General features: G+C 43.9%; 1 protein-coding gene across 5 annotated transcripts; it reads left to right on the top strand.

Moving 5' to 3' along the window:
- The first annotated feature begins 110 nt into the window (after window positions 1-110).
- On the top strand, window positions 111-22,365 carry TRAF5 (TNF receptor associated factor 5). 5 transcript variants are annotated; one of them, XM_064414309.1, is made up of 13 exons: window positions 111-6,149; window positions 9,182-9,249; window positions 9,868-11,616; window positions 12,070-12,401; window positions 13,533-13,590; window positions 14,824-14,925; window positions 15,268-15,432; window positions 15,723-15,800; window positions 16,170-16,244; window positions 16,513-16,605; window positions 17,551-17,679; window positions 18,196-18,364; window positions 18,868-22,365. In XM_064414309.1, exons 4-13 carry the CDS (start codon window positions 12,187-12,189, stop codon window positions 19,443-19,445), a joined length of 1,662 nt encoding a protein of 553 aa, XP_064270379.1. In that variant the 5' UTR covers window positions 111-6,149; window positions 9,182-9,249; window positions 9,868-11,616; window positions 12,070-12,186; the 3' UTR covers window positions 19,446-22,365. The 5 variants fall into 5 exon arrangements, with proteins under 5 accessions (XP_064270379.1, XP_064270375.1, XP_064270374.1 ...); XM_064414305.1 differs by having other exon boundaries at window positions 113-6,149; window positions 11,484-11,616; window positions 17,551-17,691; XM_064414304.1 differs by having other exon boundaries at window positions 113-6,149; window positions 17,551-17,691.
- Window positions 22,366-22,604: the final 239 nt, after the last annotated feature.

Genomic DNA, 22,604 nt, shown 5'->3' with positions numbered 1-22,604 from the left:
CGGCAGCGGCGGCCCCGGGCCCGGCTCGGAGCGCGGCGAGCGCGGCACAGGTGCGGCGGGGCGGGCGGGGGACCCGCCGGGGCCGGGACAGGGCAGGGGCAGGGGACGGGGCGCGTCGGGGAGCGGGGCCGGGCCCGCGGGCGGCAGCGGTGGGTGACAGCTCCCTGAAGCGGCTGTGGCGGCCCCGCGGGGCAGAGGAGTGTGCGCGGGGCTGCTCTCTCCGCTCAGAGAGCAGGCCCGGGTCGCAAAGGCGAAGTTGGCGCCCCGGGAGTTGCGCGAGGTGCGGCGGAGCCCTCGGCCCTGCTGGGGCTTCCCCCGCGGAGCCGGGCTCAGCCCGGCCCGGCCCGGGAGGCGCCACGGCCGCCGCCCCCAGGGATGCCGGGGGAAAGCAGGCCCGGTGCCCGCCCCAGAGGCTGACGCAGGGCCGAAATTTTGGGGGCTGGGAGGGAGACAAAGCCGGGACTGCTCGGATGAATGAAGAATGTCTTTGCAGTCTGATCTTCTCAGACTGCAGGGACCTGTTACAAGCATCCCCGCTGGTGTCAGCTGAATGCTGCTGGAGGGAGGGAATCTCCCCTCTGTGCTTGTGCAGGGGGTCTTCTGATTTTCCTTGATTAACAGCGCTCTGGGAGCATCTTGAGGCAGCAGGCTTTAACCAAACATTTTCAACACTCTTCATATTTAGAAGAAAAAGTGAAGAGCTCCTATTGTTGGCACTTCTTGAATTGCTTTGCCTATTGTTAGCTTGGCTGTGCCTTCCCGGTGCCAGCCAAGAACAACTTTCCTCATAACTTCCGTTTTATAAATACGGGATGGCTGAAGGGAGTGCAGTGATGCGCTAAAAATAGCTGGGTGTATTCAGGTCAGGCACATCTCCAGGCTGGCAGCAGAAGCAGTTGTATTTTTAAACTCCCCTGCTGATTGCACGCAGAGCATGCAGCTTTAGTGATGAAGGTAAAATTGGGGTGGTCTGGAATGCCGTTGTGCATGAGCTTGGGCCTGGCTGGTTTTTCACATCATCTTCTTTTTTTCTGAGGACTGTGTTGTATTATTGCTTTTGAGCTAAGCGTGAGGTTTGGTGGTGATGTGTTGCACTCAGCCTAAAACCACCCAGGACAACTTCCTTTGCTGTTAGCTTTGATTATCTTATTTCTGTTGTGCACAGAAGTGTTTGCTGTGGTTGAGGACCCCTCTGTGTGAGCAGAAGGCAGAACTGCAGCCCTTGGCTGAAGGGAATTCATAGTTTCAAGTCAGGAGGGAGGGACCTGCCTGTATGCAGGAGCAATAGGAGACAGTGAGACCCTCTGGATCACCTTGATAGTCAGAAGCCAGTTGTTCCCAGCTGTTTGGCAAAGGAGATCTTGGAGAAGAGATTTGAAGTAGAACAGCCTGCTGATATCTCAAAAAAAAAAAAAAATCTGCTCTCCCAGCACACACTTGCTCAAATATTGCTCAGATACATGACAAGCAGGCAGTGGACCCTGTTATCTTTGCTTGAACAGAGAAGAAACCTTTACATCATTGGAGGCAATGCAGAGGCAAGTGGAGGGAGACCAGAACAGGCTTTGAAAGTGAAGAGGTTTTGGTGCAGTGGGAAAGTGGAGGGATGGTGAGAAGTGATGTAGTTGTAGCTATGGCTTAGAAAAATTATCCCTGTGGCAGCACACAGGGTGGATAAATGAGTAAAATATTACATTTCAAGAGAAATAAGTGTTTGGAAATGAGTGTTTTCCTTATTCCTGGAAGTGTTTTCCCCATTCCTGGAAGTGTTCAGCGCCAGGCTGGATAGGGCTTTGAACAACCTGGTTTAGTGGAAGGTGTCCCTGCCCATGGCCACATGGTTGGAAAGAGATAATCTTTAAAGTCCCTTCCAACCCAAACCCATTATTCTATGAAAACCAGAGGATGATGGTGATGGATGACAGTTTTATTTATGTTAGCAGACAAGAAATACTGTGTCACGCAGAGACATGGAGCAAGAGAAGTTGGTGAGGTATTGTGAAGATCTAACACTTAAAGCCTGAGAGGGAGATGAAGCTGAGTGGAGCAGGGTGTGGTTGTGCCAGGTTGGAACATGGGCTGTGCAGAAGAAGGGCTGCAGGGGAAGCTTGGGGTCATTGTGCTGCCTCTGGGCTGGTCATCATCCACAGGCCAGGTGTCAGAGGAGAGGCTGAGAGTTCAGCCTGTGCAGGAAGACGGTCTGCAGCGATAGGGCACATCTGTGAGTACCTCCCAGGAAACTTTAGGGTTAGAAACTGAAGAGCTGTAAGCTGCTGAAAGATAAGATTCAGAATAACACCATGAGGGAAGAAAGAAAAGCTTGTGGTGCTCACAGGGTATTTATGGAGTTTTGAGAGGGTAAGGAATCACAGCCAGGAGGGGACAAGATTTTAAAGCTAGAAAGCTTTTGTAGACTTGGAAAAAAGGAATTCAGGTAAGTGCAGAGGGCAGAAACTAGACAGTTCTTTATTTCACCACACAGGCTCTTTAAGTCAGGAGCACTTCTTACACAGCTGTCAAAGCTGTGGGACAGGTCAGGAGCTCTTCATTCTGTGCCTCATACTGCTTGGGTCACTTTGCAAAATCCCTTCAGTGGGCAGGTGCAGATTGTACGGTGCTTCATGTCCTGGACTTTATTTGTGCCCATCTTTAAGTTACCCTGTAGCCCTCTGTCTTCTTCATCTCTTTGTCTGACCCTTTGATTTTGCATTGATAGACATAATTCATTGTCAGGAATCATCTGGCTAGGGAGAGGTATTCCTTTCTCTGGTTTTTCAGGGAGTCTGTGTGAGTTGTGTTTTCTTGGTCTCCTGGTCCTCTGGAGGCAGTTGCTGGTGGCTGCAGGGATGCAGGTAGTGTCTGTTGTCTCAAAGACATTCCATTCTTGGGAGCATTCCCTGCCCAGGGTGCTGTGCAGGACCCAGCCAGCTGGCTGGGACACCTTACAGCCAGTGTGCCTTTGGGTCTGTGGCCCGAGGTGAGGATTTCAGAACCTCTTTTTTTGCTTTCTGGGGCTTTTCTGTCCAAGTTTCTTGGCAATAACTGTGAAGGGTTAATGATCACACTGTTAGTCATCAGTCCCTTATCAGTAGCAGTTTGGGCTGCAAGTGTGTAGTTCTTCCACTGTCTTCCCTTAGCCCAGGAAAGAAGCTAACCTCTTTACCCTGGTGTGTGGCTGGGCTCGGGAAAGTGAGGAAACTTGAGTCATGCTGTATTGTTAATAAAAATGTTGCAAAAATTTCCAGTTTCCCCTGCTCGATATTGCCACAAGTACACAAGTGTGTGAGAAACTGTTTGCACCTAAACCACAGTGATTTTGAGATGGGATTGGCCAGAGTGCTCTGTAGTTAAGCATGTTTGTCTCTGGGAGTGGGACTGATAAAGCAAGTTTTTGTGTGTAATATACTGACGTTTGCATACCCATACAGGGATTCTGTATGGGTAAGTATGTTGCTGTGAACTTGCTTTGCAGAAGGTTATATCAAAATATAAAAGTTACTTACTATTATTTGTGCAAAGCCACCTAGTGACTAACTAAACCTCAAGGTTAGGAACCATCTGCAAAGCATTTTTCCCAAAGTAGATGCTGTGAGACATGAAATGGTCTCACCTGTGCTAAGATCATATGGGTTCACAGTCTTGTCTGCTATATCCAGGTGCTTCAAACTGGAATGTGGCCCTATGAAAGAAACAAAAAAATGCTGTGGCTGCCTAGCTGTGGCAGCATGCTCAGGCAGAGGAGCACAGCTCTCCACTGCCCACTGCATTTGGAGAAGGGGCCATGGCAGAGCACTGCTCCTGGTTCTTACCTCTGTACAACTCCAGCCTGTCCTCCAGCCTGTCCTCATCCTTTTTCCTGTTGATTTTTTTTTTAAGAAAAGAAAATGGTGACAATCTTTACTGTCACCACTTTCCCAACAGCAAGTTCATGGGGTCCCTGAGAGCTCTGGGTTGCTAATGCAACATTAGCAGTTGCATTTTCAGTGACAGCTGTGGCTAGAAAAATGTGTGTCTACATGTCATCAGACACATGTATGTGTAAAATAAAAATTAGCTCATCCTAGTAATTCAGATGAATAACCATTGAGTTGATTCATAGATTTCTGTATAGATGCTGGTAAAGTTCTTTATTAAGACTGAGTCTTATTAAGACTGAGTCAAAAGGTCTGGGCGTGGAAAATTAAACCAAGGATCTCTTGTGCCTTAAACAGATATTCATGGCCAAACCATGACCATACTGGTCAAATCAGCTGAAGTCCTGAATTGTGTGTCCCTATAGGGCAGAGAAAGAAATGTGAATTTGGAAGCCCCAAAGACCTAGTTCTGCAAAATTTGTAATTTGTTAGGAAAAGTGATGACTCACTTTGGCTTCAGTACACTAAAAGATAAAAAAAATAAAGCCTGTTAGTTGTTTTCAGTAACTTTTGTCTCTTTATTTTGCTTTTCTGTGTCTTCCTTCACTCTGTTTCCTAAATGCTGTTGCTGTCTGCCTTTTCTCTCGAGTTCGTCCCCTTGAATTTGCTTGAAACTTGGTCCGGGTTTCAGCATTGTGCTTGGCGCTGGAGGAGGTCGGGGCTGCTCACAAGCAATAACACTGGCCTGCTGCTCTCTACTCATCTGCAGAGTCAAACTGTTTAAAATTAAGATCCTGCTCCCACTCAACTTCTCCATTTGGGGTTTTCCCCAAAGCTTCCCAGAAGCAGATGGTGCTTCCTGGAGCTGTGCTTGCAGAGCACTACAACTTCTGCAGCGCTGCCTCCTCCCGAGGAACCCAGCTGGATGTGCCCTTCCCTGAGAGCTGGCAGGCTCAAGGGAAGTCTGTGCACAAGCTGTTGTGCTGTTCTGGTGTCAGCCTGGTATTGCCTGTGTAGCAACCTGAGGACAGGTGCTGGTGGCAGGGATGAAAAGGACACCTTCTGGGTTAAAAAGCTTGACTGTAGAAGGGAACTTAGGCTGTGCTGAGAAATGCAACTCAAATCAATTTAATTGATCCCATAAAGAAGCAGCATGCCTGCAAATTGGTGCCTTTCTCTTGGCCACTGACTTCATGATGCAATGATTTGTCTGTTGCAGAGTTTCATGGAAGGTTCAGGAAAACATGCTGTAGGTTGAGACACCTCCTGGGAGGGGAAATGGAAATTGAAATAGATTAGAAATGCTTTGGGAGAAAGCTCAGTTAAAGGGAAAAGGCAAAAGAGGCTATATGTTGCATTAAGTACAAAAGAGAATAGACACTTTATTTGGAAAATTATTATTTTAAATAACAGGAGACTTAAAAATTACTGCTTTCAGAGAAAATATAATAGGTTACTTTAGGAAAGGAAGAAAAAAAATTAAAACAAGTGACCAGAAACCAAAGGAAGAGGGCAGAGGAGGATAAAGAAAGAGTAGGGGTGGAGATGGAGCCTAAGGCACTGCCTTGAGGACAGCACAATTTGGAGAGGGAGGCTGATGCAGAAAGAGGGAGATGGAGGCTGCCAAGAATCCTGCGTGCACAATTAAGTTGAGACTACAAAACCATTTGGGTATTATGGCCACTTAAGTTATTACAAAACCAAATACAATGTTTATTTTCCTAAAATGGATTTTATTTCCATTTGAGAGTTCTGTTTGAATGCCTCATGCCTGTGCAGCCTGTGGCATGAGCTGATGTGACCGAGCTGCTTCCTCTGTGAGCTGCCACTTCACTTCCTGCAATGGGTGGGTTCACCTGGCTTTGCCGAGGCTGCTGTGGAGGGCTTCACAGGATTGGACCTGGGTGTTTCTTATGTCCTTGTGTGTTTCCTGCTACCCTTGTACTTTTTCTTTGATGACATCACTCACCAGTTTTGTGGAAGGTGAAATCTACTCTGTATCTTGGATTCCAACTGTGAGAAACGTCCTTGGTAACCTTGTGTCGCTCCAGATGGTAAATTTGCAGTCCCTACATCACTGCAGTAAGGCAAAATACTTTTCAGTGGCTTGCCTTGTATCCTAACACTTCTAAAACATTTTTATGCATGATCTTTTCAAAGCTACTCTGGGGGATTTCCACTCCCTTGCTGTTTTAAAGTGCTTGTACTGCTGAGCTAACCACAAAGCTCACTCTGTGTCTCTGTTTCTGTCTCTCTCTCATTTTCTCCCCATTGAGGACCAGCTACAGCTTCCAGGTATGGCTTTACCAAAATGTGTCTTGTTAATGCTGGCAGGAGCTTAACTTTGCCAGAATTATTTCTCATTTCTGAAGGGCTGTTGAGGGGCTTGGCACACAGGGGTTGGGAGGGAAGGCTGCAGACCCAAAACATCTCAGGGAACAAGTTTACCCCCCTGTGAACCAGCAAAGTGGAGTCGTGATGTTGTAAGGGTGAGAGGCAGAGCCTTCTTACTGAGAGTACTGTTTGTGCTTGGGAAGATGATAAAACGTTCAGGGATTGCCACAGAAGTGATGGAAACAAGTTTATTTTCCAGCTGTGAATGAGGTTATTTTAAGGCATTACAATATTATGTTGATTAGAAATAGATTTCTTGATAATGCAAAATTAATCAATTAACTATTTTTAGAACGTCCAGGGAAGACAGTAGAGGTAGCAAAATCAAAGCTGTTTTAGCACCAGACACTCTTCATTAATTGTAAGAATGTATTTTTAATTTTTTTTAATGCTGTGTTGTAACCTGTGTCTTAAAACCCTGATGCAGTCTAGTCTTATGGGAATTTATTGTAATTCTTGACTGTACCTCTACGCAAAGGAAACCCTACTGTCTTACTCTGCTTAGTGAAAATTTGCCTATGGAGATGAGCAAACTGATGCTTGCTTAGTAAGGTTTTACTGTGCCTTGAGGATGAGGTAATACTACAGTTGGAACTTCAATAGCATAGTGGTGTCTGTATACAAAAGAAAATGTTTATTCTGCTGTCCTCTGCAGCAACATCCCCTGGGGAGGCTCAGGCACATATCCAATAGGAAATTGTTGCTGTTAGAAATACTCTCTCCTGGGTACCAGCTGGTCACTGCCCTGCAGCTTTTAAGTGATTCGGACAACAGCAGAGCAGTTCCTGAGGTTCAGTTGCTGCCAGGTGAAGTGGAAATGAGCCCTGAGTGCTAGCAGTGGCTCTGTGTTGGTGCAACAGGGGATCCTTTCCTTCCTCCAGCCTCTGTGCTGCAGGGACACACACGATGCAGCCAGAGTCCTTCTCCCATATGAGAACTCTGCAAGTGTTCTAACTCTTCCTGGGAGATGTCATCATCTCCTGTTTCCACATGACTCCATATAACTTGCTGAATCTTAAATATGTATCTCAAACAAAAAGTATAGATACTTTTAGTCATTCTTTAGCAAACTGTTAGCTCTTCCACTCTGTGTGTTGAGTTGGGGCATATATTTTTTGTAGCCAAAATAGTGGAGTTTTGGAGGACCTTAGAGTAGTAAATCATGTAAATTTGTTATTTTAATTCAAAAGTACTGGAGGCAGCTAATCTGTTCATAAATTTAGTAGTTTATAAGGCAGCTTGGAAAGGGTTGTTTTAATGCAAGATATGTTCCCCTCTATCCTGTTTCTGCCTGTTACCTCCCAATGAAGTGACTTCGTCTTAGACCTCCAAATCTGACAAAACTTTTCTCACTGTGCCTAAGACTGCTCTGATCTACCATAAAAGGTAGATGATTTTAGAGGGAGGGACAGGGCATCTTTTAAGACTTGTACCTACCAAGCGTCTTAGTGCAAAGCAACAGAGATGGACTAGAGCTACAGAAATGTAGGTGCATAACCTTTTTTCTGTGCCCTTTGAATGTGTGGCATGGAAGCTGTTAAGTGAGGAAGGTGGTTTTTACTGGGAATACCCCAGTCCTGGAGGGTGGCTGAGCATCACCCTCCCCTCATGCACTGAACCTGGCAGAAGCTGAGCTCTCAGCCCCATTTGCTGGGCAGCAGGACTAGGGATCCTGTGTTCTTGTCCATGTCTGGTGATCAAATCTGTGATAACAACTTGGATATTTTCCCTTCTCAGTCTGAGACATGGTGGCAGCCAGTGACTGTGCCTGGTTCTGCTGTCCTGGAAGTTCTGGCTGTAGTGATGCACTCACAGCTCATGGGGTAATGATTGGCTTCATATGAGAAAAAACAGGAAAAACATGTTCTCTTTAAAAAAAGCAACCACATCATAAGGAATGGTTTTTCCTGTGTGCAGAAAATATGTCTTTGTGGCTAGAAGAAGTTAATCTGTCCACAGTAGTTCAGTGTGATCAAGGTTCCACACAGGCTCTGTCATTCTGACTGCTGGTGCTGTAGATAGAGAGCTGAGGGGAGCTGGAAAGGAGCTGTTTGAACATGGCTTTAAAATGTTGATGCAATTTATATTCTAGTAAGTCATGCCCATGTTGATTTTTCTCCTTATTATTATGTTCTGCTCTGTTTCTGAACAAGAAGCAATTCTAACTGTGGAGCATTTTACTAGAAAATATTTGGGCTCAGTTTGGTGTGATGGTAGTGAAAACAGGGTAGCTCCCAATTTATAAAGTTTATTTTTGTTACGAAAATTCTCCCACTTGGATTATTTCCAGTGAGGTTAAGGCATCTGCATAAAAAGAGTTGTCCCAGAAGCATTTTGCTTGTGCAGCTTGTGGTGCAGGTAGGGCTGGGATGCTGAAGTGGTGGGAAGGTGCAGCTGGGAGCTCTTTGTACTGCTCTGCCATTGAGCTCCCACTCATTGGTAGGTGTTTGTAGGGCTTAGCTTGGGCTTAGCTTCAAGTGATTCATACCACTTTTTTTTATGTGTGGGCAGAATTAATTCTATTTATTTCAGTATAGGGAAATCCTTTTTGTCTTTAAACATGTAGATTTTCGGTCTCCATAGATTGGGGGGTTTTGTGTGTGTGCTGTTGCGGTGCAGTTGCAGTGAAAATCTTTTTACAGCGTGCGCTGTGTCTGCCACAAGAGCATCATTATGCAGCACGAGCCTGCCGCTCTCTGCTATTTTAAACCAGCATTACATTCACACGTGTGCTGGAAGATTGCAGCATACACAAAGGCAGGACAGCTTCCCCTTGCTGGAAGCTGTGAGCAGACAGAAGTGAAAGCTACCTCAGCCCCTACCTACGCTGGCCAGGCATCAGCGTAAGCAGGAAATTGATTCAGATAACCCTGGGCTGCTCTCACTGTCACCTAACAGCACTTTTTCCCCTGACGGTTTCCCTTTGGTTTCAGTTCAGAGAGCCCGTGTGCTGGAGGGCAGGAGTGGGAGCAGAGCTGCTGCAAGCCGCCCTGAGTCACTGGTGAGTGCTGGGATGGGAATTGCACGCTGCTGGGCTGGTTTGGATCGCATCCCACTGCCTGCTTGGCACAGGGCTGCTGTTTCCCAGCTCCTCTGAGAATCCCCAGCTGATTCACACGGGCACCTCTCCAGCTTGGGCAAAGCTCCTGGAGCAGTCCATTTCTTCCAGCAGAACAGCTGCAAGCCCTGCAGCAAAGCTCCTGCAAGGCTGGCAGCAGCAGCGAACTCCCTCATCTTCTGAGGTTTCCGCTCTGCCCTGAGCAGGCAGCCTCCCCTTTCACCTGGGGTGCTCTTTCCTGTGTCCTGAGGTGCCCTCAGCTGTGCAGTACTGTCCTGGGCAAGGCTGAGGTGGAGGAGGTGCTTTCATGGAGATGCCAAGCATCTCCATTTTTAGGAGTGGGATCTGGGTTGGGTGCATTATGAAGGTGTTTAAAGAGATACAGGCTCTCATTTCAGCAAGAGAGTTGGAAGGTGTTGTACCACAGCAGAGTGGCTCCTTGCAGAAAGAAAGGGGAGTGATTTTGGTTGATTTAATGAGCAGTGAGAGCTCTGGAGGAGTTTCTTGATGTGATTTTGGGCTGCTGACTGTTTCTTTTTAATGTGTTCCATAACTTTTTAGCCTAAAACATGTCACTCCAGCTGGAGTTTCTGGAGTTAAGGAAGATCCCTAAAGGCAAAATGGGTAAAACATATAATTTTTGTTTTTGTTGTTGTTGTTGTTGGGGTTTTATTAGTATGTTTTTACACAGTGTGGCATTAGCTTGCTAAACCATACCATCAGATGAGGTAAGTGCTGGAGCATAATAGGACTGGGGAAATTGTGTGCCAAGTAAACGGGAGAGAGAGCAGCAATAAGAGAGAGGAAGGAAACTTGTTTCAGGGTTCTCACTGACCCACAGCAGAGTGAGTTCTTAGGCAGCTTATCCTGTGGGTGGTCCATGCTCTGGAAGTTAATGGTGACAGCTCTCCATCTGCCTTAGAAGCAGCAGGAACACTTTGCTGCTGGCATCGGCTACTGAGGCAGCCCAGACAGCAGACTGGTGATCCCTCAGGCTGCATTTTGTCATCTCTGGTTGACATGAGGAAAAGAGAATTGCTCCTTATTAGGTGTCAGGGAACCAGGAGATGCATTTTCAGAGGAGGAACGATCAACTATTTAAAAATGAAAGAAGCAAATGGACAACCCTGTCTGGTTTGAAGCAGGAGGCTGTTCATTTGGAGGGACCAAATAGGGTAATTTGCAAACTTCTGTTGGAATAATAAGTCTTTAATGGCTGGAATATGATTACAGTTCATATTCCTGAGGGCTACCCACGTTAGATGATCAGTTGTGCTGGAGGATGTCAGACATTCAGCCTGGTGAAAGGCAGGAAGGGTGTCACAAGCTGGGGAGGTGAATACTGTGTACAGCCACTAACAAGGGTGCTGAGTTACAGGAGCACTTAAATGTTGGCTGTGGAATACATTTTAATTGGTTAAGTGCTTTGGTGTGTTTTTGAATCAGGCATATTATCTGTCTGCAGGATTTCCTCGCCCAGTATGGATTGTTAAAGTAGAAAGGAAAATGGATGTTGCTTTCTGAAGCCCAAGGTGCTCTGTGGCAGCTCACTAATTGCTGCTTTTTGGGCCAGGAGGCCACTGCAGCAGGGAGGAAGGGCAGAGTGTCAGCACTGGGCACACTGTTTCATGCCAGACACAAGGTTGTTAATATTGATGTGCTGACCCTGCTTCCTTCCAAAAGCAGCAAATGCCCTCAGTGATCTTACAGGAGATGAGTGAGAGCTCTCAGACAGGTGCTGATGCCAGTAAGAGTGACTCCAGTGACTGACAGGGCGGGTGGTGCACACAGAGAAGAAATAGCATCCCACAGCACAGCTGTAAAACTGAGCACTTCCCTCATGAAATCAGGATCTGGCAGCTCAGGTGTGTTGTGCTTTTGTACAGTTCTGTAAGGAAAACGTCTTGAGTGCAAAGCTGCTAGAAATGCCAACCAGAATGGCTCTAGGGCTTGAGCTACTTGCAAAAAAATAAAAGCTGCAAGGTTGAGGGACTGGTGGCAAATCTTGAGGTTTGTGACTTAAGACTTGGAACAAATGTTGATGGTTTTTCCTATTGGAAGATTAGTGTTGTATTCCTGTGCTGTGCATGAGTTATGGTAGGTTGAAAGAAAAACTTATGTCACACTTCTGATTGCAACCCTGCTTTCCTATCTTTTCTTCTCACCACTTCTTTCAGACAGAATTAATATAGCCAAAAACTTGTACATAATTCAGTAAAATAAGAGTTTACTGCTAGAAATGAATGATCAATGGGAAAAAGAAAGATGTCAAGTTAAGAGGCTTCAACTCCTGTAACACCTAAACTGAAGGTAAAATCCCCCTGCTGGTTTCTTTTTTGTATGCTCCTTGCTTTGAACCACAAAGCCATCTCCTGCTTGAACCAGTGCAATGAACTTGTAAATTCATGTGGGTGGGCTGTACTTTAAGTGGAGACTTTCCTGGTGAACATTAAGTCCAAGACTTGGCCTCTGCTTTCCCCAGCTGTGTCTGAGACTCTTGTCATTTTTTAAGACTAAGAACTGCTGCAAGAAAACAAACAAACCAAAAAAAACCCCAAAAACCCAAAACAAAACAAAAAAAACCCCAACCAAACCATAAAAATCTCAATTCTATTAAATAATTTTCAGATTGTGAAGCTCTTTTCCAAAGAAGTGCGCTTTGATGCTTGTAGCGTGATCTTTGTTTCGTGGTTCTGTGAGTGTTTTATTGTTCCTCCATAGCTGGCACCACGTTTCCCTCTGAAACCTGTCTCCCCCATGCAGATGAGAGCCCTCCTGCCAGCAGCAGCCTGCTGCAAGCGGTAGCCCAGGCAGAGTGGCTGCCAGGGAGTGTTTGAAGAGCTTTTCCCTGCGTCTGCTTCGCTTCCCAGTGCAGCTCCCATGGCCTGTGACGAACCCACTGCTCTCTCGGGCATCTTCACGCGCCAGAACTCCTCCAACACCAGCTCCCTGGACTTCGAGCCTGACACCAACTACAAGTTTGTGGAAAGCCTGGAGGAGAGGTACAAGTGTGCCTACTGCCACCTGGTCCTGCGCAACCCCCACCAGACGGGATGCGGGCACCGCTTCTGCCAGCAGTGCATCCTCGCTCTGAGGTGAGAGCAGACTCCTCCCGTGTCCGCAGGCTCCCCTTGTTCCCTTTCCTAAAAAAAGCAGCCCACGTCTTCTATAAATCATCACTGAGTGCCATAATATTACCGAGCCAGGTAGGCTGAAGGCGTCAATGGCAGGGCTCTGTTGAACCCAGTGACTGCGTGCTCAGTGTTTGAAAGGTGTCTCTAAAGACCTTACCCGTGCTGGTGAGCCGCAGGGAAGTCAGCATGAAGAAACTGTTCATGTAAGCTGATAGTGCTGTGTGAGATGCTGCTGTGGTCTGTCTGTCTGCCGTGGTGCTCTTCAGAGGAATTTGCTGCATTGATGTCTCACAGTGTTGGTGGTTAAATTAGGCTGTGTTCATTTGCTTCTGTGTAATTCCTCTGAATTTAGCAGAATTATAAACTGATGTTAATATTACCTGATGCTGCAGTCACATCACAAGGCTGCTGGATCCCTCTTGCTTGGTACAAAAGAGTTTACCCCACCAGACCTATCTGGGAATACATTATGGACTCTTTGGTGTACCTGAGGGCAGGATTTCATTTGGAAAGGTTGCAGAGGAGCCTCTTTATGTGGATGGATGTCACTAATTACCTTCTGTGAACTTTAGATGCTTCATGTTTGCTACTTTGTCTCTGGGTTGACTCCTTTTGCACTGCCTCTATGACTGTTTTCCTGGATTTTACACAATTTCTATGCCTTTTAAGATAGGAGCCATTAGATCTTTTAGTGGCATAGCAAGGAGGGCACTGCTTCTAGTAGAAAAAGGCTGGGTTTAAAGCACACAATGAGATTTTTAGAGATATGACATTTGTGATCTGCAGATGGTCAGACAGTGACAACGTTCTCTTAATTAAAAAACATCTTGTGGTTTTTACCATTCAACACTCTTAGGGCAAACTCTGCTTTCTGTTACGTACTCACAGTTACTGCTTTATGCCCTCTTTGAGCTGTTGGCAGAATTTGGCTGTGTAGTTGCCAGATGAAAGTGTTTTTGAAGGACTTTTTTTAGTTGTTTGTTTTTATACTATCTACTGCTGACTTCTGTCAGAGTCAGATAATAGCATAGCCCAATTTCATAAAATAAATTGAATTTCCTGTGGGTTAACACGACTCTTCTTTTGATCTAGAGAGTTAAATGCAGTACCCACCTGTCCTGTCGACAAAGAAACAATAAAAATGCATGAGGTAAGTAGCTATAGTTTTATTTCAGCAGTCAGCATTTACATGGGAAAGGCAAGACAGCTGAGAACAAGGTGGCTTTTAGTCCTCAGGGCAGAGCAGGTTTTTTTGTCTCTGAAATAATGCTAAAGGAAGCAGTCTACTCAGTGATGCTCTCCCAGAAAGGGATTATGGCTGTCTAGCTTAAGCTTCATTTTATACCTCATGTTCTAAAGTTATTTCATTTTACTCCTCTGTATTTCCAGTAAAGTGTTGAAGAATTTCACAAAGCTTTGAATCCTCCCAAGTCACTAGATGTCTGTTTTTTTAATGGAGATTTTATTGATTTTCTTTTTAAATGCCCTACCTTGCTGGCATATCTTGTTTATCTGATTGTTTTCATCTTAACTTGGCTATAATTTGCTTTTTTGATTGTCTCCGTTAGATCTCATTAACCCTGAAGACCTAGTTTACTTTTGGGCAACTTTTAGAGGAAAAGAGAGATAATCCTTTTTATTTTGCAAGCTATTGTTGCTTTTGGTTGTTTTGTTTTATAATGGATTAATTTGTCCTTATTTATCTTCCAAAGCTTAAAAGTGTACTATATGCTGGTTCTGCCAGAAACGTTCCAGGGAAATAAAATGTCTCCTTCCTCTCTCTCAGAATCCTGATAGGAAATTATAATCAGACCGTCCACAGGATTTTTTTTTGTTTGTTATCTTCCACTTCTTGCAAATTTTGATGACAGCAATGTGGGAAGATCTCTAAATAAGGCTGAGAGTTTGCTCTGGGGGCTTCATTTGTTTACAGCTGAGAATGGTGCTGCTTCTCAGAGGTGACAGAAAGAATATCTCAGCATCGCCTCCATCCCAAAGGCACTGCTTGAACATGGTGGAGCATGCACAGAGCTGGTTTGACTTTTGGAGCCTGTTAGCTCCAGCTGCTTTCTTCTTGATACAGGCAGGGTCTGGCAGTGGTTATACAGCTCCTGTGCTACTAGTCCTGCTGGCTGTGGGATGGATCAGCATCTCTGGAATAACTATGTGGGGGGGAAAAAGACCCATGCTTACTAGAAATGTCATAAATGGTTGACTTTATAGTTTCAATACGAATTTTCAATATGAATTATCAATAGCCATACTCACAATTATGGTGTCTACGCTTGAACACCTAGAAGATCTGCAGTGATGTTTTGTTCTTTTATATTATTTATAACATCCCATGTGACTGCATATTAAGCCTGGTTTGCTTCCTTTACAGGTATTCAAAGACAACTGCTGTAAAAGAGAAGTACTCAACTTGCATGTGTTCTGCAAAAACTTTCCTGATTGCAATTCAAAAGTAATTCTGGGGCGATATCAGGTTGGTTTGCTTGATCAGATTTTGAAGCCTTTGATTTTTATGACAGCTCTGTGTATTTATGATCAGCTAAATTCCCATGATTGTCTTCAGAGTTATTGTAGCAGCGTGGTTCAAGTACAAAGATTATGACAGCTATACACTGTAAGTAGCATATATTACAGCTTTTAGCTTGTTCCAGCTTTGCCTTAGGGTTGTATTTTTAATAAGAACCATTTGCCTTATGTAGCCTTTGTAAATCGCAATGTTCATTCATATTCTGAATGCTTAGGTGATTGTTCGTTGGAGGAAACGTGCCAGGTCACACTGGCCATTTGGCATTTAACCTGCTGCTGTGTGTTGCAGGAGCATCTGCAGCAGTGTTTGTTTGAAAGCATGCAGTGCACTAATGATGGATGTCGGGATCGAATTCTTCGCAAGGACCTGAAGGAGCACTTGAGCCAGCACTGTAAATTCCGAGAAGAGAGGTGCCAGTACTGTAATACATATGTGGTGTTAATTAACATAAAGGTAAGATTATGAAGCATTCCTGGGAATCCATCACCTGTTTTCCCATGATATTGCTGAGTAAAAAGTTTCCAGCATTGCAATGGCACTTAATTCCTGAAACAAAATTTGACTGAGTAACTGAAGAAGAAAGTATAATAAATCATACCAATTATTGATACTCTCTTATGAACAACAAAGTGATATGTTACTTGCATTTGTATGTTTGGGATTACTTTTTGCATAGCTTCCTCTGTATATACTACTTTACAAAAATTAAAGCCTTTGCCTTGTTCTGTTTTCTTCTTCTTCAGAATCATGAGAAAAATGACTGTCCTGATTATCCTGTGCCTTGTCTCCAAAACTGTTCACAAATAATTCTGAAAAAAGAGGTACTATTATTTTTTTTCTGATATTGCAATTCAGCAGATTGCATAAATTTATGAAAACTGAAAGCTGCAGACCACATTGGCCTGTGCCAATACAATTTGCTCTAAGAGTTTCCTTTGTTCAATCCTAAAAGGGATGTATCTCCCATCTTATAAGTGGATTATTCTGTCACTGCAAGCCATGGGTGTTTTGCAGCATGGAAAAATATCTGGCTTGCTTATTGATTCTGAATACTCGTTTTCCTGGAAAAGTGATTGGTGGTGTCATGACAATGGCCTTTATTCACCCTTTTGGCAGGCATTTAGATTTTATTAGTGCTTCAAATTACTAAGTATTTATTTAATCACAAACTGCTTCTTTAATACATGCAGATTGAAAAGCACCATGCTGTGTGTCCCGAGGCAGAAGTGGACTGTCCATATAAACAGTACGGCTGTCATATAAAGGTACTGTTTTACAAATCTTTGTCTGTACTAGGACTGGACTTTGTCTCCCAGACCATCAGAATAATTAAAATAACCAATTTATGTCCTTTCACAACCATTTCTGCTGGCTAAGCTGAAATACGAGAGAATCAGGACTGCCCTTCCCTCCCTTTCAAGGCATAAAGGAGACATTTTGAATGTTTACATCAATAATTTTTTTACCCACAGCTTCAAAAATCTGCTTATCTTATTATTTTATTCTTTCACTTTCCCCCTTTGCCTCACTAAGGTTAAAAGAGGGAAACTTGCTGAACATGAAAACAGCGCCCTGAGGGAACACATGCTGCAGATTTTAGACAAGAACTCCCGGTTGGAAGAGAGGGTAAGTCATATTTAATGAGCACTCTTCAGCACTTCTTGACTGGTTAGAGGATGATACGAGATTCTACATTTGTTGCCTGGTTTAGATCAGGTACATTTTAAAAGACTGTTTTTATGGTTTTTCACACCTCAGAAGACAGAAGCTCTTCTAGTGAAGCCAGTCAATTACAGGGAAACCTCTCTGTGCTCAGGCACTTATATTCTCCACCACGCACAGTGGGAGGCTCCTTGCTATTGCTCACCTCATTTGCTTTCAGTCTCTGCTTTACACTGGATATGAGGTTTAGAGATAAAGTATTTTAAAGTTTAATTGACTGGCCAGGTTGCTCCAAAAAGCAGCCTTTAGGTGCCCAGGTCACCTGCTCTGTGTGGAGGTAGCACAGAGGACAGCAGAGCCAGTTGCAAGCACCTCTCTGCTCAAGACCACTTCTTTGGCTCCCAGCAGGAGACACTTGGTGTAGGCCCAGTCCTGTTACTGAATGGATGAAAGCTGACAGGGAACTTAGTCTTTGCTTGTTTATGCAAGAAATTAGTCCTAAACTGCTAAAACTTGGTTTTGAAGTGTGTATCCCTCACTGACTCATCTCTTCTGCTGGTTAGACCTCATCAGAGATAAAAAATGCATATACATACACATGCACCTGTGCATGTAAAATATATATTATCCCACTATAGAGCTGAATGGATCATCACAATGGAAATGAGAGCTAGGAGCCTCTTTGCACCTGGAGCCACACAGATCTGCTCAGAAGTCTGATTACTTATGTGCAGTTCTTGCCAGTGCTTATTCACAAATAGTGAATTAAGGAGTGCTCTATCTAGCTCACTTAGAGGATTTGCATTGTAAACTTTACCACGGTCTCTTATATAGTCAGATACATTATAATTTCTTCATTGTATGTTTTGGTGTTCCTCAGCATTTATGCTCTGATTTTTCCATCCATAGATATCTGACTTGTATAAGAGCCTGGAATGTAAAGAGATTAAAATCCAGCAGCTAGCAGATGCCATTAAGAAGTGTGAGAAAGAATTCAGACAGTATACACAACTGTTCGGTAACAACAGCAACTTGATGGTAAGCACTCAGGTGAGACATTGATTTTACTTTTTTTACCAATGCTTTTTTGCATCCTGAAATATATTTCTCCAGTAATAGTTGTTATTAATAGCACAGCAATAACAAATCTCCCCAAGACCCTCTCATTTTTTTACAATATGGTATTATCTTTTCATTTTAATCGATACAGAAGTTTGGATACACATCCTGGGCAAAAAGCACAGTATAAATCCTCATGGTCAGATGCCCAGGGCAAATGTGCAAGTGTAAATTTGAATAATGAGTTGAATGAAGTGGTGCAGTGTGAATGGGTTCTGAATGAGGAATGGCTTCTCAGTCTGTAAATGTGCTGAATTAATCATGAAGGAGCACTGGGATAAGTTCCTAAGCCAGCAGAGCCCTTTGAATGCATCATATCGTTGCTACTGCTGACATGCTAAAGACTTCACTATCTTAATTCAAAGCAAATATCTGGTTTTATGGATATCTCTTGTCTCTACTTCCCACCCTCTTCCAATGGCATGACCTGAGAAGGCTCTGGCCAGTCACCTGGATAAGTCTGCACGCCTGGAATCACAAGTGAAACAGCTAATACAGATGGCAAACCAGCAGCAAAGTAAATTAGACCTGCAGCCCCTGTTTGACACAATTGAAACCATGAAACAGAAGATTGCCCAGATGGAGACGTACGACCAGCGCTTGGGTATGTTGGCACTTCCCTGCACAGGTAGGGGGGTTGTTGATTTACTGGTGGCTAAGTAGAGGCTCTGGTGCTACACTCAGGCAGTTGGAGCTCTTCACTAGAATGGGCTTTCTTCATGCATTCTGAGACCAAACTCTGATGGTGTGCGCAGTGTTCTCCCACCTTTTCCTACTGCATAGTGTCTCCTGACCTCCAGTGACACTGCAGGGCCACAGAGCCAAAGAGCTGGCCTGGGTTTGGCTTCTGCACTGTGATGGAGGCCATGGTGCTATTCAGGCATTCACGATTTATAGCTGACACTTTTCTTATTCAACTACTAGGTGCAATTACAGTTTTAAAAAGTTAACAGCCGTAGTTCATAGCCTGTACTCAGGCTTGGGTAGATCAGTTTTGCCAGCTTCAGTCTGGGTGCTCATTTTATCCAGGGCTCTGACAGTTTTATTTTACCAGATATCTCTCTCTTTTTTTTTTTTCTATTTCCTTTTGTTTCCTTCTTCTCTCAGTTGTTTTGGAAGATCAGTCCAGCAAACATGATCTCCAGATTAATATACACAAAGCACAGCTCAATAAAAACGAAGAACGATTTAAGCTTTTGGAAGGCACGTGCTACAATGGGAAATTAATCTGGAAAATCACGGACTACAAGAAGAAGAAAAGAGAGGCAGTGGAAGGCCGTGTGCTGTCCATAGCCAGCCAGCCCTTCTACACCAGCCGCTGTGGGTACAGGTTGTGTGCCAGGGCCTACCTGAACGGGGACGGCTCGGGAAAGGGAACGCACATCTCCCTCTACTTCGTGGTCATGAGGGGCGAGTTTGACTCGCTGCTGCTGTGGCCTTTCAAGCAGAAGGTTACGCTTATGCTTTTGGACCAAAGTGGGAAAAAAAATCACATTGTGGAAGTCTTTAGAGCTGACCCAAACAGCAGCAGTTTCAAAAGGCCGGATGGAGAAATGAATATCGCCTCCGGCTGTCCACGCTTCGTGCCGCACACCGTCCTGGAGAACACAAAGAACACCTACATCAGAGATGATACACTCTTTTTGAAAGTGGTCGTGGATCTCACTGATCTGGAGGAATTGTGAAAAGCGTGCCCTGTCAATGTGATTGCTGTAAGCATGAAGAAAGGCTTTTGTGGTGAGCACCAGCCATACAATAGCAAATTGCCACCAGTTGAGCTACTGAAAATGTTTCATGACTTTGGACTACAGGACAAATAATGAACTGCCAAAGCATCAGCCTTTCCTTTTCTACCCTTTTTTCCAAGACTGCATTTTTAAGGCAGCTAGAAGCCCAGGTTGGTGCAAACATGCATTCAATCCAGATTGGTTCAGTCCAGGCTGGGGGGAATGCTTGGCTCCCATCACCACACTGGTATTTGGAGATTAACCTCCTCCAGTAAATTCCCAGGTGCCCAGGCAGGCCTGTGGGCTCCTCTCCCTCACACAGAAGTGAAGCCATGCCCAAACATACAAGTGCATTTCATCTGTCTGCAATGGAAACATTTCAACATTAGCATATTTGAATCAATGTGTCTTGATCCCTCCATCTCCTAGATTTTTAAAGCAGGAAGAATGGCTTCAGTTAGGCAGGGAAAACATTTGCCAAGTATCTTGCATCTTTTTTATTTGTTTTAATTGTGTTTTTCCAGAAAGCCCAGGGGAAGGAGCCAATGCCTCTTACTTTTTTAGCCTGTTTTTTCAGCTGTACAGAGTACCCCAGGTCACAACAGCTTTCTTGTGTCCTTTCCACTCCTGCCTAGTGCCTTGGGACTGGTTTCCATTGGTGGTAAACATCCACAGTCCCCATCTGAAGCCAAAAGCTGTAGGTGCTTCTCACCTCTCAGGACATGGCCAGAGGCAGGATACTCAGCCAGCCTGCCAGCTCCTGGCTGCACTGCTGGAAGAGGGGCAAAATTCCTGTTCTTTTGCATCCCCATCTGTGCAAAAGAGATGTTTTCTGGCCTTACCAGCTCTACAAAAGGCAGGAAGAGCTTGGGGAATAGCTCACTTATATAATATGCACTTTTCGTCTCTCCTAGAAGTTTGGGGAAGAAGGGGGAAAATAGATTAGGGAGTGAGGTTGCTGTAAGAACCTAATTTTGACAATCAGTGCACCTTTAGTGTTTGTTAAAGGATGACACAGCTACTGACTGAAGATCTTAATTTTTATTTCAAGTTCCTTCCATATTGCAAAGGAATGTGTGCGTTGTACAGGGTTTATTGGAGACACACTAAAACCACCAAGATCAGGCACTGAGGAACAAATGACACAGAACACATGTGCCTTTTTAAAGCCCTTTTGGGTGCCTGTAAGAGGGATGTAATTTTGCATGCTCAGTGATTTTGTTATTACAAGTGGGAGAATATTGCATCTCTCATCTCTTACAGGTCAGGTAAACACCCCAGCATTATCCATTGCTCCACAGCTTTTCAAGAGACAGCAAGAAACTAAGCTGGTTTTAGAGTAAGAGTAAACCAGGCAGGATAAAAATCAAAACAGGGCACAGACTGAAAGACATAAGATAGAAAATTCAGGAGGGCAAATGTGGTAAAATGAAAAATGTTCTTCCTGTGAGGGATGTTGATAACAATCTAAATAATTCAAGGATTAATACCAAGATGAAGGCAAAATACTTTATTTTGTATCTGCAATCTTATTGCTAGACATTCACTTTCCCAGATGGTTTTCAGACAATAATTCAGACACATTTCTAACTCAGGGGTGGAGGGAAAGAGACCTTAGTAATCTGTACCTCATGGTGGGTTAGCACATGCAAAATCTTTGTTTTGATCTAGAAGTCCTTTTTGTTTTATAATGTCAAGATGTACTGAGCCACCACAGGGGCTTTCCATGTTCCCGGGACAGATTGTGAGGAACAAATTTTTTTCTTGTGTACCACCACCATTGACCACAAGAGTCATTTCAGCTGTAAAACAGAATGAATTGGGCATAACACTTGGTTACAGAAAGAGCAGGTTTGTTTTGGCAATGGGTGTGCCATTCTGTGACACCAACCCTGAGCCTGGATTTCATGTCGTTTATTACTTTAATATTTGTCATGTAACCCTCAAAGTGACACAGCTTCCATAATAACCACTAATAACTGATGGGAATGTACTCTCTGTGTGTCCTGGGGCTCTCCAGTACACAGAGTGCTAAATACAGAAAGTGATAAAGAACTCAGACAAGCAGGGGAGGCAAGATAAAAAGGATGTGTCTGGTCTGTATCCTGGCAAATTCCCAGCCCTCCACCACCCCAAATGTAAAATGGGGATAATAATACTTGCAGAAGCGTTAGGGCTATTTAAATGTTTTTGAAGAAGTTTGAGCATGAAAAGAGCTAAGTATTATTAAAACTCCATTTCTAATTGTTAGAATAGGTGATGGCATAGTGATGTGGATAAGTGTTTAGTGTTTTCCTAGACAGATTTTGGAAGCATGTTTGGTTTTAGGCAGTTCCTACTGCAATCTCTCGTCTACCTACTGGTTGGGTTTAGGTTTTTGCCATGAATATTCCTTTTAAAATTCTGAAGCACAAATTCATCCTGGGTGATGGAAACATCCCTTTTGAAATACTGCCTGTTTTATAAAGAATTAGTTGAGAAAATTAATTTTTTTAAGACAACCTTCTTTGTTCTTTTTAGTACACAAATTAAGAGACTTATGTTAAAATTTTCAGTGATTTTTTTACTGCTTGTAAACAGGGTTTTAAACTTCATCCCATTCCTAATAAAGAAAAAATGTTGAGTGGCATGAACTGTAAGGAAGAATTTTGATGTTGCATGAAGAATACCAAAAAAATTTTCAATAATATTGTACTGGGTAAGTAACCAAAAGAGCATAGGGTATTTCTACATCAGTGCGCCGTATGTTTCTAATGTATTTATTGATAGTTTGTAGTTGTTTGAATATCTCTTACTACAACAGAGGCATTTTTCTAGCCGAATGTCTTTACTGTGTACATAAACTAATGTAAGAATAAATAATTTTATCATCCTTCTGGAGGGACTGTGGCCTATATTCCTTTTGGCTGGACTGAAGCAGACTTTTAAGGATGTAGAATACTGGGCATTTGTTTACACTAATTAAAAAAAAAAAAAACAAATCAACAAAAACAAACTGCTTAAGATTAGGAATCAATGTGCTTCATGGGTATTTAGGTTTGCACTTAGATATGTTCAGATACGAACTCAGAGCAAGTTCAGGAAACCCTGAGCTAGATCAGATGAATATCCTCGCGG

Source organism: Passer domesticus, chromosome 3, assembly GCF_036417665.1.
Source record: "Passer domesticus isolate bPasDom1 chromosome 3, bPasDom1.hap1, whole genome shotgun sequence".
In the NCBI taxonomy this organism is placed as follows: Eukaryota; Metazoa; Chordata; class Aves; order Passeriformes; family Passeridae; genus Passer; species Passer domesticus.
The sequence above is the reverse complement of the archived record's forward strand: the minus strand, read 5'-3'. Positions and strand labels throughout refer to the sequence as shown.

Bases quoted from the DNA above. Each gene is read 5' to 3' on its own strand.
- TRAF5 (XM_064414308.1), top strand. From the start codon at position 12,187: ATGGCCTGTGACGAACCCACTGCTCTCTCGGGCATCTTCACGCGCCAG. The intron at 12,402-13,532 runs GTGAGAGCAGAC...CTTTTGATCTAG, and splicing joins CAGTGCATCCTCGCTCTGAG to AGAGTTAAATGCAGTACCCA. The intron at 13,591-14,823 runs GTAAGTAGCTAT...CTTCCTTTACAG, and splicing joins AAACAATAAAAATGCATGAG to GTATTCAAAGACAACTGCTG.